Raw genomic sequence first — 15691 nt, forward strand, 5'->3', positions numbered from 1 at the left:
GCTATTCCAAAGCTTATCATACCTTCTACTCCCTCTCTCAACTGGGCACCTTACTTCTTTATTGAGAATATTGAGGTCATTAAATATGACCTCCTGCATTCCCCCATTCTCTTTATTTCAAAATTCCTTGACATCATCTCCCTCTCTCTCTTATTTTCCCCCAGACCCTGACAAAGAGATGTTCATTATCTATTCTTCAAGGCTAACAGGCTTGATAATGTGCCCTTCATCTCAGCCACTCTTATCCTCACTAGCAGATTGTTTGCTCAGTCTCTTTCTCTCTCTCTCTCTCATACACATATGCATACTCTCTCTCTCTTTCTCTTTCTGTTTCTTCCCTACAGCCTTCAAACATGATGAAATCTTATCATTTAAAACAAAACAAAACACTTTAGTAAACTCTGCCATTCCCTCAAGCTCTACCATCCTATATCTCTCCTTCATTTCTCAGCCAAACTCTTGAAAAACTGCCTATTCTCACTCAACTCTTTGCAGTCTCTCTTCTGACCTTATTGTTCAACTGCAACTGCTCTTAATTGCCAAATCTGAAGATCTTTTCTCAGTCTTCATCCTTCCTGATGAAGACTGGCACTTCTCCAGCTTTCTTCACTGGCATAGAGAGTTTGAAACTAGATACTTGTAAACTCAAGTCACTATACAAATATTAATTCAAGGAAAATAAACTTGTGCTTCACTGGCACTGTTGATCACCTTTTCCTGGATACTTTCTCCTCTGGAGTTTAAGGACCCTCTTCTCCATTGGTTCTTCTCCTAATTGTCTGACTGCTCTTCAGGTTCCTTTGCTGTCTTGTCATACACATTCGCCAAGATTCTATCCTAGGCCCTCTTTTCTTCTTTCATGCTCTTGGCAACCTCATAAACTCCCATGGATTTATCTGTCAACTTTATGCAGATGACTTATGTACATTTATGTATATGTATGCATATGTACATATATACATGTACTCCCTGAAACCTGCCTTTCTTCTCAAGTCATCACATGTCTTGGTAGCCTGTTTAAGGCTGGCTATTACTGATTTTTTTTCCCTACAGCTGTGGACAAAGTGGGGGCAGCTAGGTACAAAGTGGGTAGAGTGCTGGGCCTGGAGTCAGGAAGACCTGAATTCAAATTCAGCCTCAGACACTAATTGTGTGATCCTGGCAAGTTACTTAACCCTGTTTGCCTCAGTTTCTTCATCTGTAAAATGAGCTGCAGAAGGAAATGGCAAACCACTCCAGTATCTTTGCCAAGAAAACCCAAAAAGGAGTCATGAAGAGTCAGATACAACTAAGAAATGACTGAACAAGATTAGACAGAGAGGGCCAGGAGGAAAAGTTGACGTATTTCTTGTTCCTTATTGCCATTTTCAAACACTTTCTTTGTCACTATCACTCAACAACCACCTCTCTTCTTCACAATTTATTCCATCCTGCGTCATTTGCAGACATCAGTCTTCCTTCTTCCCCATACGCTAATAATTTTAGTACTTGGCTCATAAACTCTTTATCTATTCCACCCTCACCTTGCTTTGAACACCCTTGTCTCTCTGATCCTTAAGCTCTTCAGCTCCCATAATCTCTCTGTCTCTTGTCTGATTCAGCCAAATAACTTAGTGGCCTGAGGAATTTTAATTGCCATTGGCATCTAGGCAATTGTTATTGTTAAACTCAGTCATATTAATTGATTTTTGAAAGAAGCTATAATGTTGACTTCTAGCTAACCTTTAGGGTTGTAATATTTATGGGAAAGAAAAGTATATAATTTGACTCCCTGTCATTGAAGGACTTTTGATTTTCTAAAGTGAGAAAAGTCATTTGGAAAAGCCAAGGCATATTGAATTTCAGTTTCAATTTTTACATAATTAAAATTCAAGATGGTGTATTATAAAATGATGGGTTGTTTCTAGAGCAAGACAACTGGTACATTCCAGGCATTTACATGAGTACATTTTTTCCGTTTGGTGGCTCTTAAATTTCATTCAGGGAAACAACATTACCAGTTCTCGCTATAATTCTGGCACAGGATTTGATAATGGAAATGCTTGGCAATTATGAAGGAACATTTATGCTGAATAATGACACCCATAACAGCCAGGGTTACCTTGCAAAGCCTGGAAAGAATTCCAGAAATTAGAATATTCCAACCTTGTGTGGAATAAGGGAGAGGGAGCCACTTCACTCATTCTCTGGGAATGTGATATGGGATCATTATTTCTGATGCTTTGTTCATAATGGAAATGATTCTGATTGTTGGTGTCACCACTTTTAGGAAATTTTGGCATCAGAGTTAAGTTATTTACTATCTTTAAGTACTAAAGATGTCTAAAAAACATGCTTATGTTGATAGACTGCTTGCAAAGCATTTTGACTAGCATACACCCTGTGCTATGATATTCCATTCCTTATTGCCACTACAGGAGAGAAAATGGATAGGATATAAGAGGGGTATTAGAGGTTCGTGACTCCAGAAGAAGTCACGAGGAGTCAGGCATGACTGGACAATGGTAACAACAACATGTGATATAGGTAATATTTGGTTTGTTTGATTAAACTGTGGGTTACTATAATTGTCAAATAGATATTTTCCTTTTAAGTATTGCCTTTAAGGCCAGACTAGTTTTGTGGCTGATTTAAGTTTTGGATTCCATTCTAGAACAGATTTTGGTATATTGTTAGTACTTCTGTATGAGAACTTACAGATTCGTCACAAAATGAATCGAGCATTCATGAGGACCCTATGTACAAGAAATGATCATGAGATAGGAATGGAATTGAATAAAAAACGTCAAGTTGGGGAGAATACAGATAGTGTCTGGATCGTTCCACTAATGGTGGTTAGCTGACTCACTTATAGTAGAATTATGTACAATCCAACTTTAGTCAGTTTTGAAAGTTTTTGATTCATACATTTAGTAAAAAAAAATAAGGACTGGGAGAGAGGCATGAGGGGGAAAAGAGGAACTTATGTTATCTTTGTTTTATTGTGTTTTAGTTTATTTTGTTAAATATTTCCTATTTGCATTTTAATCTGGTTCCAGATGTGCACTGAAAGTATTGTGGGTAATGTGTTTGATACCTTTGTATTAGATGATTAATGGTAAATGCTGCTGTTAATTTCAGTAATGTTCATTGTGAGACTTGTTGACATTTAGAGAAATCCTTTCCTGAGAGGGGAAAGGCTCATCCGAAAAGGCTGAGGAAGTCCCAAAGCAACAAGATGGAGACATATAGTCTTGGCTTGTTGAGTCTATTTCCTTTGAATTAATACTTGTATAGTGACTTGAATTTACAAGTATTTAGTTTCATACTCTCTATATACTTCCTACACAAAATAACTGTAACTGTCTATCTTTGAACTCTTCTCTTATTATTGTATTAGTCACAACATATTTCTTTTTCCCCATTAGTAGTAGTCAATTGTTTTTCTTTGTCTTATTTCCTTTTGGAGTTCAAATCAACGATTTAGTATGTGTTTTCTTCATGTTGAAGTACAAAAACAATGTATAGGCTAATGCTCCCTCTGAATCAATTCAACTTTGTTTCATATGTTCCTGCCTCTGAATGAAGAATTGCTGGGAAAATGTTTTCCTTCCTGGCTCATTCTCCTACATCTTCCCTATAAGATTTTGTTTTTTATAAAAAATCATAACACCTTTTTTATTTTGTGTTGTTATTTTTAGATAAATGACAATTTGATTCTTGATACCTCAGATGATGAAGAGTTGAGGGAACAACTGGATATGCATTCGATTATAGTCTCCTGCATCAGTGATGAACCACTTTTCACAGCAGATCAGGTATGAAGAAAATATTTATCAATGAAAGTCAAAGTAAAGATTGAAAATGATTTTCAATGAATTCTTTAGGAAATCAGTTGTTGGACTTCAGTTATTTTCATATATTTTTAAATGTGCTTATTTCCCAAGGTAGAATCAGGAAAATATGTGTTATGTGGGATCTTTCATATTGAAGGTCTAATTTTATAGTATTCTTGGCACTGACACTAGGATCCTAGATTATGAGTACTGCTTAGTTTTACTGAAAAGTAGATAAACTACAATAAACCTACAATGAATATTCAGTTTGATTAAACTTTGGATAAAATTCATCATCATGAGTCAGAAATATAGACTCAATGCTTTTGAAAGAAGTGAACGTTTTCTGTGGAATGTTACAGAATGCCAGTTCGGCTTGCATTGTGAGCCAGCTGGACAAAGCTTTTTCATTTTCTACATATTCTTCCCACTCCTGTTGTGTATCAGAATATAGTGCAAAGGCTTTTTCCTGAAACCATATTTGCCATGGTTACTGAGCGTATGAATTCTACTATTCTGCATTTTAGGCCAAATTGCAGAGGTTATTGAGGGGCTGGACTATGACAGAGGTAAGGAAATATTAGATCAGAGGTTCCCGAACTTATTTGGCCTAATGTGCCCTTTAAAAACAAAAAAATTATTCAGTGCCTGTCTGGAACTCTATTTTCTTTAACCTTTTAACAGTTTTTTTGGAAATTTGCATCATTTCAAAAAAATATATAAAGTATATTTTTTAAATGACACATCTTAAATTTAATAATTTATTGTAAATTTGTTCTTTATTTTCCTATATTGAAATTTTGATGATGCAGTATTGCATCATATAACTATATAGTATCGTATTGTAAACAAGTCATGACATGCACATATTCCTGCTGATGCATGCTGGACTTCTGGACAATGAATGACACGCTCATCTGCCAACACTTGGTTGTTAAGACTTGTCAGTGGACTTGACCACTGATTGGTTATAACTTGCATTTTGTGTGTTTATTTGGAAAATAATGCAATCACTATTACTTTAACTTTGTTGCACAACAGATGAAACATATATGAATGGTTTTTCAAAATTTTTTTCTCTTCTGTTCTTTCCTTATGCTTCCAACTTTGCCTTATTTTTTATTCATTGCCCCCCTCCCCCTGCACCTGAGGCTACTACCACCCTCTCAATCATTTCAGTGCCCCTTAGGGGGTGATATCGCCCACTTTGGGAACTTCTTAGAGGAAAGTAGGAAGTATAATAGTTAGATGTTTTTCTTCTTCTAGGTTATTCTTGCACACACTGATAATAGATGTAGGTCCAGACCTGAAAAGAAAGTGAATAATAAAAGCAAAATAATTGATAAAAAGTAATTGATTAAAGAAATGTATTTATCTAATCTTACCTGAAATGGCTTTCTGGAAAACTAATAAGGATTACAGAACTAATTATGACCTTAAATTTTGTAGTCTTTTTTTGCAAGTAAATTTTAAACCATCTCACCATTCACCTTAATTTTAAGATTTTTAGAACAGCTTTCCACACCCCTTTTAAAGTAACCTGTTTGAATACTTAGCAATGCTTATCATAGCAAAATTTCTTTGTCTAATTAATGTAATTCCTTTTGTTTCAAATTAAATTAATTTTTTCCTATTTTGTCCCTTAATGGAGGTAGATGATAATATTTTATATTTTAACCTTCATAAAATTGGAGAACATTAAATCTTGCTGTAGATTTCTTCTTTTACCTCCCTCATTTAAATAATTACAATTCCTTGAATAGCCTTTCTACACAAATATTATTTTCTTTTTTTATTTTAGATTTGAATACTAAAACTTAAATACATAATAAGAAAAGAAAAAGAGATATATTACAAACTTAAATATTAAAATATATATAAAATAAGAAAAGAAAAAATGTCATGTGCACAGCAGAATGTAAAAGAGGATTCAAATTATAGAGCAATAAATTTCCATTTTAAGGAAGCCTGTATATTAAATACTATACATTGTGGTGAAAGTTGTCCATCTTTTCTTTGCTTCCATGTAAGTTTTCTTTTGTTCTCTGCTGTACACTTGTCCCCCTTTAGTATTTCTTTCTAAATTTAGAAAACTTTTATACTCTTCTAAATGTATATGTATTTCGTCCTGATGAAAATAGATTTCTAGAAGTAACAGTCCTCCTCCCCCATCTAATTCCTCTGTATGGGTTCTTCTCGCACCTCATTTGTATAAGATAATTACTCTTTTTAGCTGTTCCTAAATGGTTTTACTTTTTGAAGTCATATCATGCTTAGGTCTACCCCAATTTTTCTTATGAACTACCTAGTTACTAATAACAATCTTAAACATACGTTTTACATTTTATATATATGAAAGGTAAATAGTCTGTCCTCGTTGAGTCACTTGTAATTGGTCTTTACTATGTACCTTATGTTTCTCTTGGCTCAGGTATGTCAAATCTTCTATGAAGTTCAGGTTTGGTTTTTTTTTTAACAAAATCCTGAAAGTCTGACAATTCATTAAATGTCCATTTTTTTCCTTCAGAATTGTGCTTATTTTTGCAAGGTGTGATATTTTTGGCCAGAAGCCCAGCTCTTTTGCTCTTGGATAGATAGTGTTCTAAGATCTGCAGTCTTTTAGTGTTGCCACTACTAGGTCTTATGTGATTCTAATTGTGGTACCGCCATATGTGACAGGGTATGGGCCCAAGCCGAGACCTTTGTCCCTTACCCCAAAAGAATTTGGATCTAATTTGTTTGAGGGGGGAATGACGGGGTACAGGGTTTGGAAACACCCTCCTTGAACTCTCCCACTTGATCAAGGAAGTCTCTAGGGTTCAGCTGAGGCTATAATCCTATTAAGTGGCTTTTCCTTTTAACCTGCACCCAATCTACCAATTCTCTGTTACCCTTAATCTAACCTAGCCCTCTATTGTCTGTTACCTCTGTTGGCCCCCAGCTACTTCCTACCTTTAATCCTGTCTAGACCTCATTCTTGATGCCCCTTCTCATAGACCCCTCCTTCAGTCACCCCAAACTACTTGACCACTCCTAGGTCCCTCCCACAATCTTTCTGTATATAAGATCCATCTTGTCTCCTTTGAGGTGCTCAGATTCTTTAAAATCTGGCCCTCTTGCATTAGCGATACAAATGCTCAGATTCCTTAAGAGAATGGCGAATATGGTGGATCTTTAATAAACCTTGTCTTTCGCTGAAAGAAGGCTTGGGTCAAATTCATTCAGGCAGGACCTGCCTCTTTTGCTCTTGATATTTTGGGGTACCAGCACCCCTGAACCTCAACATTTGTAAATTTTTTTTTTCCTTCTTGCTCATAATATTTTATCCTTGAGCTAGGGGTTTAGGAATTTGACTATAATATTCCTGTGGGTTTTCCTCATAGGATCTCTTTCTAGTGGTGCTTGGTGGATTTTTTCTATTTTGATTTACCTCTTGTTCTAATGCTTCAGGACAGTTTTCTTTAATTATTTCTTGTATTATTGTATCAAGATTCTTTTTTTTGGTCATAGCTTTCAGGTAGTCTTATGTTTTCTCTTCTTGATCTGTTCTCCAGATCAGTTGTTTTTCTTATGAGATGTTTCACATTCTCTTCTATTTTTTCATTCTTTATATTTTGTTTTATCATTTCTTGATCTCTTATAACTTTGCTGGCTACCCCTTGCCCAGTTCTGATTTTCAAGGAGTCATTTTCTTGTTTAAAATTCTAGATCTCCTTTTCTAATTGGTTGACTTTCTTTTCATAATCTTCTTGTTTTTCTTGGATTTTTTTTTTAGTTTTTTAGTTTTTCCTCAGTCTCTTTCATTTGACTTTCAAAGTCTTTCTAAAGTTCTTCTATAAATTCTTTTTGGGCAGGTGAACATTTGACATTGGTGGAAGAGAGTTTCTTTGCTTCACTAACCTCCTCTGAAGACTAACCCCAGTCTTTTCTATTCTCATAATAATTCTTTATGGTTGGATTCTTTATCCTTTGTCTGTGCATTTTTTTAATAGCTTAATTTTATAATCACTTCTAGTCCTGAGGTATGGAGGATGGTGCCTCTGGCCTCAGATCCTCCTTCAGTTCTCCTCTCTGACCTTGAATCCAGACCAAGACCTCCAGCCTCTTTTAAGTGCCCATAGCCAGGGCATCCTGGCCCCACTGCTTCTGCACTCAGTAGGCATGTGCTGATTCTTTCTCTCCCTAGTAGCTTCTCCAGCACAACTGGGTCTTGTGTTCCTTTTCAGCATCTTTCCCTCACTTCCCCAGGGGTAAAAGTTCCTGTGCCTGAGGCTGAGGCAGCTTTCCTACCCAGCTAACCCCAGGGCTTGCCTCTTACTGTTTAAGTGGTCCCTAGCCTAGAGGTGTTTATTATTCACTGGGACCAATTCTTTGAATCTTCTAGATTGTCCTAGGAGTACCCCTTTTGCACCCCTACTGCTCTGTGTTTGCTCCAGCCACTAAAAAATCTTGAGAGAGTTTGGGATTTCCTGATGTACTCTGCCATCTTCCCATAATCCTCTCCCCAAATGTCATTTTCTAACATCTGTATTACTTTTGTGGCTCTCTTTTGACATTTTTCTAAGTTCTTATGTCTTGCCTCAGTGGTAGACTGCAGGACAAAAATATTATATTAAGAGTTTGAGCAGAAGTGATCATGTTGGGAGCATCATGCATACCTTAAAATATAATAGCAAATAATTGATTTTTGGAGTAAGGGAGAGCTGAGTTCAAATCCTGTTTCAGACATATTAGCTGTTTGGCTCTGGGCAGTTACTACCTCTCTCACCCTCAGTTTCTTCATCTGTAAACTGGGCCAATAACAGCACCTACCTCACAGAGTTGTGAGGATCAAGTTAGATAACATACATGAAGTGCTTTGTAAGCCTTAAAGTCATATGTAAGTGCTAGCTATTCTTCTTAATAATTTTGCTAGTTTGAGATGAAACCACAGAGTTATTTTGATTTGAGTTTCATTTTTTAATGATTTGGGTGAGGGTAATTAGGCCTATAATTTCATTGGTACAGGGAACTCCCAGTGAGGAAATTCCTGCTACCAATACATCTGTTCTTCCATCACCTTGTGGTCTTAGAAAACTCCTTGGAGCACTGTGACTGCTCAGAGCTCGGTGACTTGACTAGGTTGCACGGTTATTACTACTTGGCAGTTCTTTTGAGAGCTGTTTTTCCCCCCATCTTTTGACCAGTTTTCCTTTGGACAATGGCTGTTAGTCTTATATTTTTGAGTTTCCTATATGTTTTGTATTCTCGGTCAGAATATATGATTAACCATAACATTGTATATCAGTCACTGTGTTGGATAACAAAGAGTTTACACCTTAATCTCTCTTTAAGTACATGTTATAGGAATTTTTTCTTACTTTACAGTTAATAATGCATCTTTTAATTAAATATCTTTAGTAATAACATGAAAATAATAGTAAATATTAATTTAAAAAATCTTTTATGAAGGTTATTGAAGAAATAGAAGAAATGATGCAAGAATCACCTGATCCAGAAGATGATGAAACCCCAACACAGTCAGACCGTCTCTCCATGCTTTCCCAGGAAATTCAAACCCTTAAGAGATCTAGTACAAGCAGTTATGAGGAGAGTAAGAAACCTTACTTAAATTTATATCTTTGAACTGTTTTTCCCCTGTCAAATAGTTTGTATAGATTTGATCTATGATCTCTTCTATCTTTAAAAGTGCTGTCCTGTCATTACTCCTGGGATATTTTAGAATCATAGTTGGAATAGTTAAGAATACATAAAATAGTGACATAATATAATTTAATAACTTATTAATCTGAATAGGTTCTAAACATGTATAACCAGCTTGAGATTATTTAGGTGCTGATTACCCAGAACCTCAACTAATTATTTCTATATATCTGACCTTCCAAATGGAGTAGACAGTGTTGAGAACCTTAGCTCTCTTCTTGGCTGTTTGGTTTCTTGGACAGAGGTATATTTTGAGGAATACAGGACTAAAAAATTTCATAGATAATTTTCTTTGGATTTTCTTAATATCTTGCTGAGTAGTGGGATCATTGTTTCTGAGTATGACTCCAACATGCAGATGAACTGTGATGCAGTGGAGTGACTGCATTCTTCTAGCTGCTCTAGTTTGACTCAGGTTTGGTAAATCATTTTTATTGTCATTTCTTCTCTGCCTGTTGTGTATTGGGGAGATGTGATGGCTGTTGGAATTGTAGAGAAAAAAGCATGTAATTGGGCTTCTTTCATATAGGAGTTTAAGTGATTTCTTTTATCCTTCTGTCCTTAAAAAAACACTCTTGGGGAATTGAGGATTTCTGGGTACATGTAGTCAATTAGTGTTTATTCCCCTAAAACTGGCTTCTGCTGAATAACTTGTAGTTTCTTGCAAACTGGTATTTTCCTCAGCTCCCTCCTCTTTTTGTACTTCTCAACTGAGCTACCAGGCATGGGAAAAATTGGCTTGGACATGTAACTAATTTTTTATATGTATCTGCTTACTTGTCTGACAAGCCATGTGGCTTTTGCTGAAGACTGCCAACCAGAAATTTAAAGAAGTGCCCCTTTCCCCCAGAAAAATGAGCAGTTATTTTAATTGTTGGTAATCACTTTTGCTTTTTGGCATAAAACCCAGTATGGTTTTCTTTGGAAATCATTTTATCTTATTGTGCTGTACTTTGTGGTTGGTTACAGGGGTAAAAAGACTCTCAGTGAGTGAATTAAATGAACTACTAGAAGAAATTGAGACTGCCATCAAGGATTACTCTGAAGAGTTGGTTCAGCAGTTGGCTCTTCGAGATGAGCTAGAGTTTGAAAAGGAAGTGAAAAACAGCTTCATTTCTGTCCTTATTGAAGTTCAAAACAAACAGAAGGAACATAAAGAAACAACAAAAAAGAAAAAGAAGCTGAAAAATAGCAGCCCACAGAATGGCAAGAATGAGAAAAGTCATATGCCTGGAACAGTAAGTGAGATGTTTGGCCCTCAAATTCATAAGGGATATTTATCTGACTACATATGGATGAAGTCAGTAATACTTCATGACACTCTGAAACCACAGGAGCATTATAAGTAATAAATATGAAGGAGTTTGTTACTTTGAAACAAAAAATAAAACCAGCTGTCACAGAGGGATGCCATAGCTGGTGCAAAACCCTTTTTTCTTAGTGAGGAGACGAACTGGAGAACCCAACATAGAGAAGTAAGATAGGAATGAGTGAGAGTGGTGAGAAGGAAGGAGAGTCCAAGAAGCATCATTAGGGAGGTAGCACATTTTTTAAAATCTAAAAAATGGACAATTGTTTCATAATTTCAGTTAGTCTTTATACTTAAAATGTATTATGAGGCAGCATTTGCTAGTGGAAATGATTTCACTTGAAGAGATCCCATATAAAACACTTGGTAAATCAGTTTAGTTCTCTCACAGTGGAAAAAGGTTGAGAGTTGCTGGCACCATTAACACCTGAGCCCTATTCCTAGCTCTTTTGTGTTTCTGGAGCAGTCCTGCAGTTTCCTTAGATGAGACTGCAATCTGTCTTTCCATAAGTAGTTGTTCTTATTATCCATACCCTGCTCCACTTTGACTGTGTCTACTCCTGGAACCGTTTTGAGGTACTCCTACACACTCACTAGCATTGTCTGCTGTATGTCAAGAAGAATGAACTTTGCTTTGAGAGTAAAAAAAATGCTTGCTTGAGGACCAGCTCTTCTAAAGTGAACTGGCCTTTTTATTTCATTGTTGAGTGTGACTTTAGAATAAAAGGCAAAGATAAAGTTATAAAATAGTTAAACAGTTGCTGCAATGTAAATTATAGATCCATCTAAATTAGGAGGGGTTCCTTTCCTCAAGTGCAGTTACTAAACCAGCATTTCTCAAACTCTGTTCTATAGATATTTGGTGTTTCATGTGGTGTGAATAGGGTTCCATTAGAAAATTTCTGTGCTGGCAATATTTTCCCATACTTCTCCTGTAGAACAATAACTGAGAAATTATGTCTGTATCCAAAAATGCTTCTTCTGTATATCAGTTTTGGGAGTATGAAAATAGGCTTTTTTTCCCTTTATTTCGTGCACATTATATTTTCCTTTGTTTCATGAACAAATTTTCCTGACCTTTCATCTTGAGAATATTTCATATACCCCCAGGATAATCTAGATTTGTATTTATGGGTTCCATTGCTATGTTCCCAGTCCCACAAATGTTCTGAGACTCAATTAGTTTAGGTAGGAAGTATTGTGGTAGACAAATGCATATCATTGCCTAGACTAAAGTTGAGTGAGTCCTGGAGAGAGAATGCAATTCTTGAATTTCTGTGCTGCCACAGAGATGTTAATCCAAACAAAAGCATCACATCACCTAAAATACTGTGCTATTATTGGTCTCAGTACAAGGTGGTCTCTATTGCAGGGATATTTTCAAGTAAAAATAGAAATTGACAAAGTAAATCTTGCAGCACAGTTTGTATATTTAAAGGGGGAATGTTATTTAACATGTCTAGCTTTCTTGCTTTCTTACAGAAATGATTTATTTTCTAGATTCCTTCAGAATGTGTACATACCCACAACTTTATCTGTAAAGAATATAGCTATGTAAGAATAGGAAAGGATGGATGGGGAAGTAGGTTGTGGTTAGCAAAGATGGATACAATACAATTGTTTTCTAGTTTTTTGAATCAACAGAGGTGATAGTGTAGGTACTTCTACTTAAATCAGCTGATTCATCGATTTAAATGCCAGATCTTAAATTGGTTTGTTTTTCCATGTAGTGTAGCTTTATGCCTAGACACATTTAGACAGAGACAGGAAGACAGGACCTGGGACTGATTTTTCTTGTGTGACTCATAAACTGGCACTGAAGGCATTTCCAAAAGAGGAGTTCCAAAAATATTTTGAGCAATGATAGTACTGTTAATACAAGGGTTTAGCCCCCACTTCCCTTCTGTTGCACTGCACCTTTTCCCCATGACTACATTGAAGAAAAATACTACTTTGGAAATTTGGCTATATCTTTTGTTATATATTGAAAGAAACAAATCACTTGTTACTTTATATTCATACCACACATAGTTTAAAAATTTCTTCCTTCAAATAACCTTCTCTGTTACAGGATAAAATTTACTTTTCATTTTTAAAAATATGGTAAATAATGTAGGAATGGCTTTTTTTTTAAGATGAGGCAAGGCAAATAAGAATGCTTTTCAAAGAAACAAAATTTTGTCCTTAGATCAATTCCTAGACATCTTGTGGATTTCAGCATCGTGGTATATCAAGGATTGGTTAAAATTGGAGCCATTAGGTAACTCTGCTTCATGCCATTTATGCTAAGAAGTTGATTTGATAAAGGAACACTAATTGTGATTTGGTTTTCTGTGGTGAAACAGTCTTAGAATGATTGTGAACTTCTTAGGTGATTCAGTCTTGTGAAATTGCTCTTTAAAATCATGCTTTGCTGTTAGTGTCGAAACCTCTGGTCAGGTGTAAGGACATGGCGTAGATATTAGTGCTTACTTCTTACGTTTTTCTCATATATTAAATGTGAAGTGTATGGTTTGTACTTGAAACCTGTGATTCCAGAAATAGTAATAGGTGGTTTATTAAACTCGGCTATTTTTTTTTTGTGAATTGAAGTTGCTATTTGCATAGCTGGTTCTAGAAAATGAGTTACCTTTTTTATAAGTATAGTATTTTCTCAGAAATGCTGATACTTATCCACATCAAAACTGCATGATGATTTTGTACTATTGGAGCTTGTATTTAGTATTTCTTAGGATAGTTTCAAATAGTATTCATATTTCCTTTATTATTTGCTATTATGTTTCATTAACAATAGTCATATTTTTCTTTTAACTTTGGATTTTTTTCCTCACACTATTGGGATCTGTATTTATTTTCTTAAGATTATGAATAACAATCATTGTAATGAAAAAACAATTTCAAGTACCTTCCCATGATAATGCCTCATAGAGTAGCTTGTGCTGTTTTGTTTATAAGTTATGTCTTTGTTTAGTCCAGGGGTGCTGAACTACCTCAAGAAACTGAGGACCAAGGGAGTTAAGTGACTTGGCAAGGTCACAAAAGGTAGTATCAGTGGTGAGATTTGAACCTGGGTCCTCTCACCCAAGAGCACATCAGTCACAGCTAACCCATAAGTCTGTTCTTCTACTCACACAAAACCTTTACAGAATCATCTATATTCAAATCAAGAGCATGCTTGAGGTGGATATGAGCAGAAAAAAATCAGTCTTTCACTAAGAAACTTTTAATCATGTACCATATCTTTCTGATCATGTGTATTGTATGTTGATTATAAAAAAAAATTTGATTTGGGTAGAACAAAATAATGCCTTATAGTGAGGTTGTCTCCCATCCGTATGTTGGAAGATGTGACAACAGAAAAAACCCTGGTTACTAAATGACTTTGAAAATTAGCTTTTCTTCTCAGAAAAAATCCTGGTTACTAAATGACTTTGGAAATTAGCTTTTCTTCTATATTTGATGTTATTTCTTAATGAATTCAACCTAAAATGATAAGGCAAAACAGCACTTTTATGGGAAATTGATACTGTAGTAAACTGATGAAAATTAACAATTGAATCATAGCTAATGTCCAGCTACTTTATACAGTTCTTGTGATGTCAAAAATTAAAACAAGAAGTGAGATCTCCATTTCCATACAAATTTGCAGTAGATATCTTTTCTCAGCTCAAACTAGTTCCAGCAGCACTTTTTGAATCTTGATGTAAGTGCAAAAGAAATGTCCACATTTCAAAATTCATTTAACTGTGCTATTGAGGAGCTTCAACCTTATCTTCAATTGGAAGTGATTAATCTTTAATGTCAATATGCTAAAAGGCAAATCTCAAGAAAAAAATCTACTAGAATTCTATAAATGCCTTCTAAGAGATGAATATGCTCAATTAAAATCATGCTTGTGCATTGATATCAATATTTGGCAGTACCTATCTGTGTGAAAAAACATTTTCAAAGATAAAATGGGTAAAATCTTGTTACACAATAGCATTAACAGATGAATATTTGCAGTCTATTTTGATGATAGAGAATACTAACTTTGAACCTCAATTAAGTGAAATGTTATTCCCCCCCAAAAACAGTAACATTCTTCTCATTAGTAGGCCTGCATTATAAAAAATTGCCCTCTGTTAGTATCATATTTTTAATTTTGTTGATAAAAATTTGTGGAAATTTGTTTTCTTTCATGTTATGTAACTGTATAAAATACTTGATTTTGTCTTTTGGCCTGCAGAGTCTAAAATTTTATTATCTGACCCTTTTCAGGAAAAAATTTACTGACCTCAGCCCTAGAATGTCTGAGATCTTTACCTTGGATGGAAAGAGTTGGGTTTAGATTTCACTTCTGGCACTGCCTGTATGACCATGGGCAAATCATTTAACTTCTTTTGGTCTGACTTTTCTCATCTGTAAAATGGGAATAATAATATTACCTACTTTAATAGGTAATCTGAAGCTAAAATGTACATAATATGCTTTGTAAACTTTAAAGTGCTATAAATGTCTGTTATTTTCATTATTTAGAGCAATATTTTCTGAGAACCTACCAATCCAAGCATCAAAAGCAAGAAGCAGTCATTACCATAAAAAAGATTTAAATTCTCCCAATAGTTCTGATACATCTGAAAAAATATGATTGTTTTATTAAAGTATTCATCAGTATGTTGGTATATAAATTATAGGTACTCTACATTACTAAAATATATTAAATATTTAAATAGAGAGTAACTTGTGAATGTATCTTTCATAAAGTACTTCTCACCAGATGAATTATAGGATCATAGATTTAGAATTGGAAGGGATTTTAAAGGTCATGTAGTTCAGTTTCCTTATTTTATGGGCTGTTGAAACTGAGGACTTGCCTCAGGAT

At 35.1% G+C, this 15691-nt stretch overlaps 1 protein-coding gene across 2 annotated transcripts in view; it reads left to right on the top strand.

Moving 5' to 3' along the window:
• The window catches only part of FEZ2 (fasciculation and elongation protein zeta 2), a 54086-nt gene that overhangs the window by 15398 nt on the left and 22997 nt on the right, over positions 1 to 15691 (top strand). For both annotated transcript variants that reach the window (XM_020992697.2, XM_020992698.2), the window contains exons 3-5: positions 3681 to 3797; positions 9267 to 9408; positions 10488 to 10756. In XM_020992697.2, the coding sequence (XP_020848356.1) occupies positions 3681 to 3797; positions 9267 to 9408; positions 10488 to 10756 (528 nt within the window). The remainder of the gene's footprint in view (positions 1 to 3680; positions 3798 to 9266; positions 9409 to 10487; positions 10757 to 15691) is intronic.

This window comes from Phascolarctos cinereus, unplaced genomic scaffold (assembly GCF_003287225.1).
Source record: "Phascolarctos cinereus isolate Bilbo 61053 unplaced genomic scaffold, phaCin_HiC Scaffold_2;HRSCAF=192, whole genome shotgun sequence".
NCBI classification, from domain to species: Eukaryota; Metazoa; Chordata; class Mammalia; order Diprotodontia; family Phascolarctidae; genus Phascolarctos; species Phascolarctos cinereus.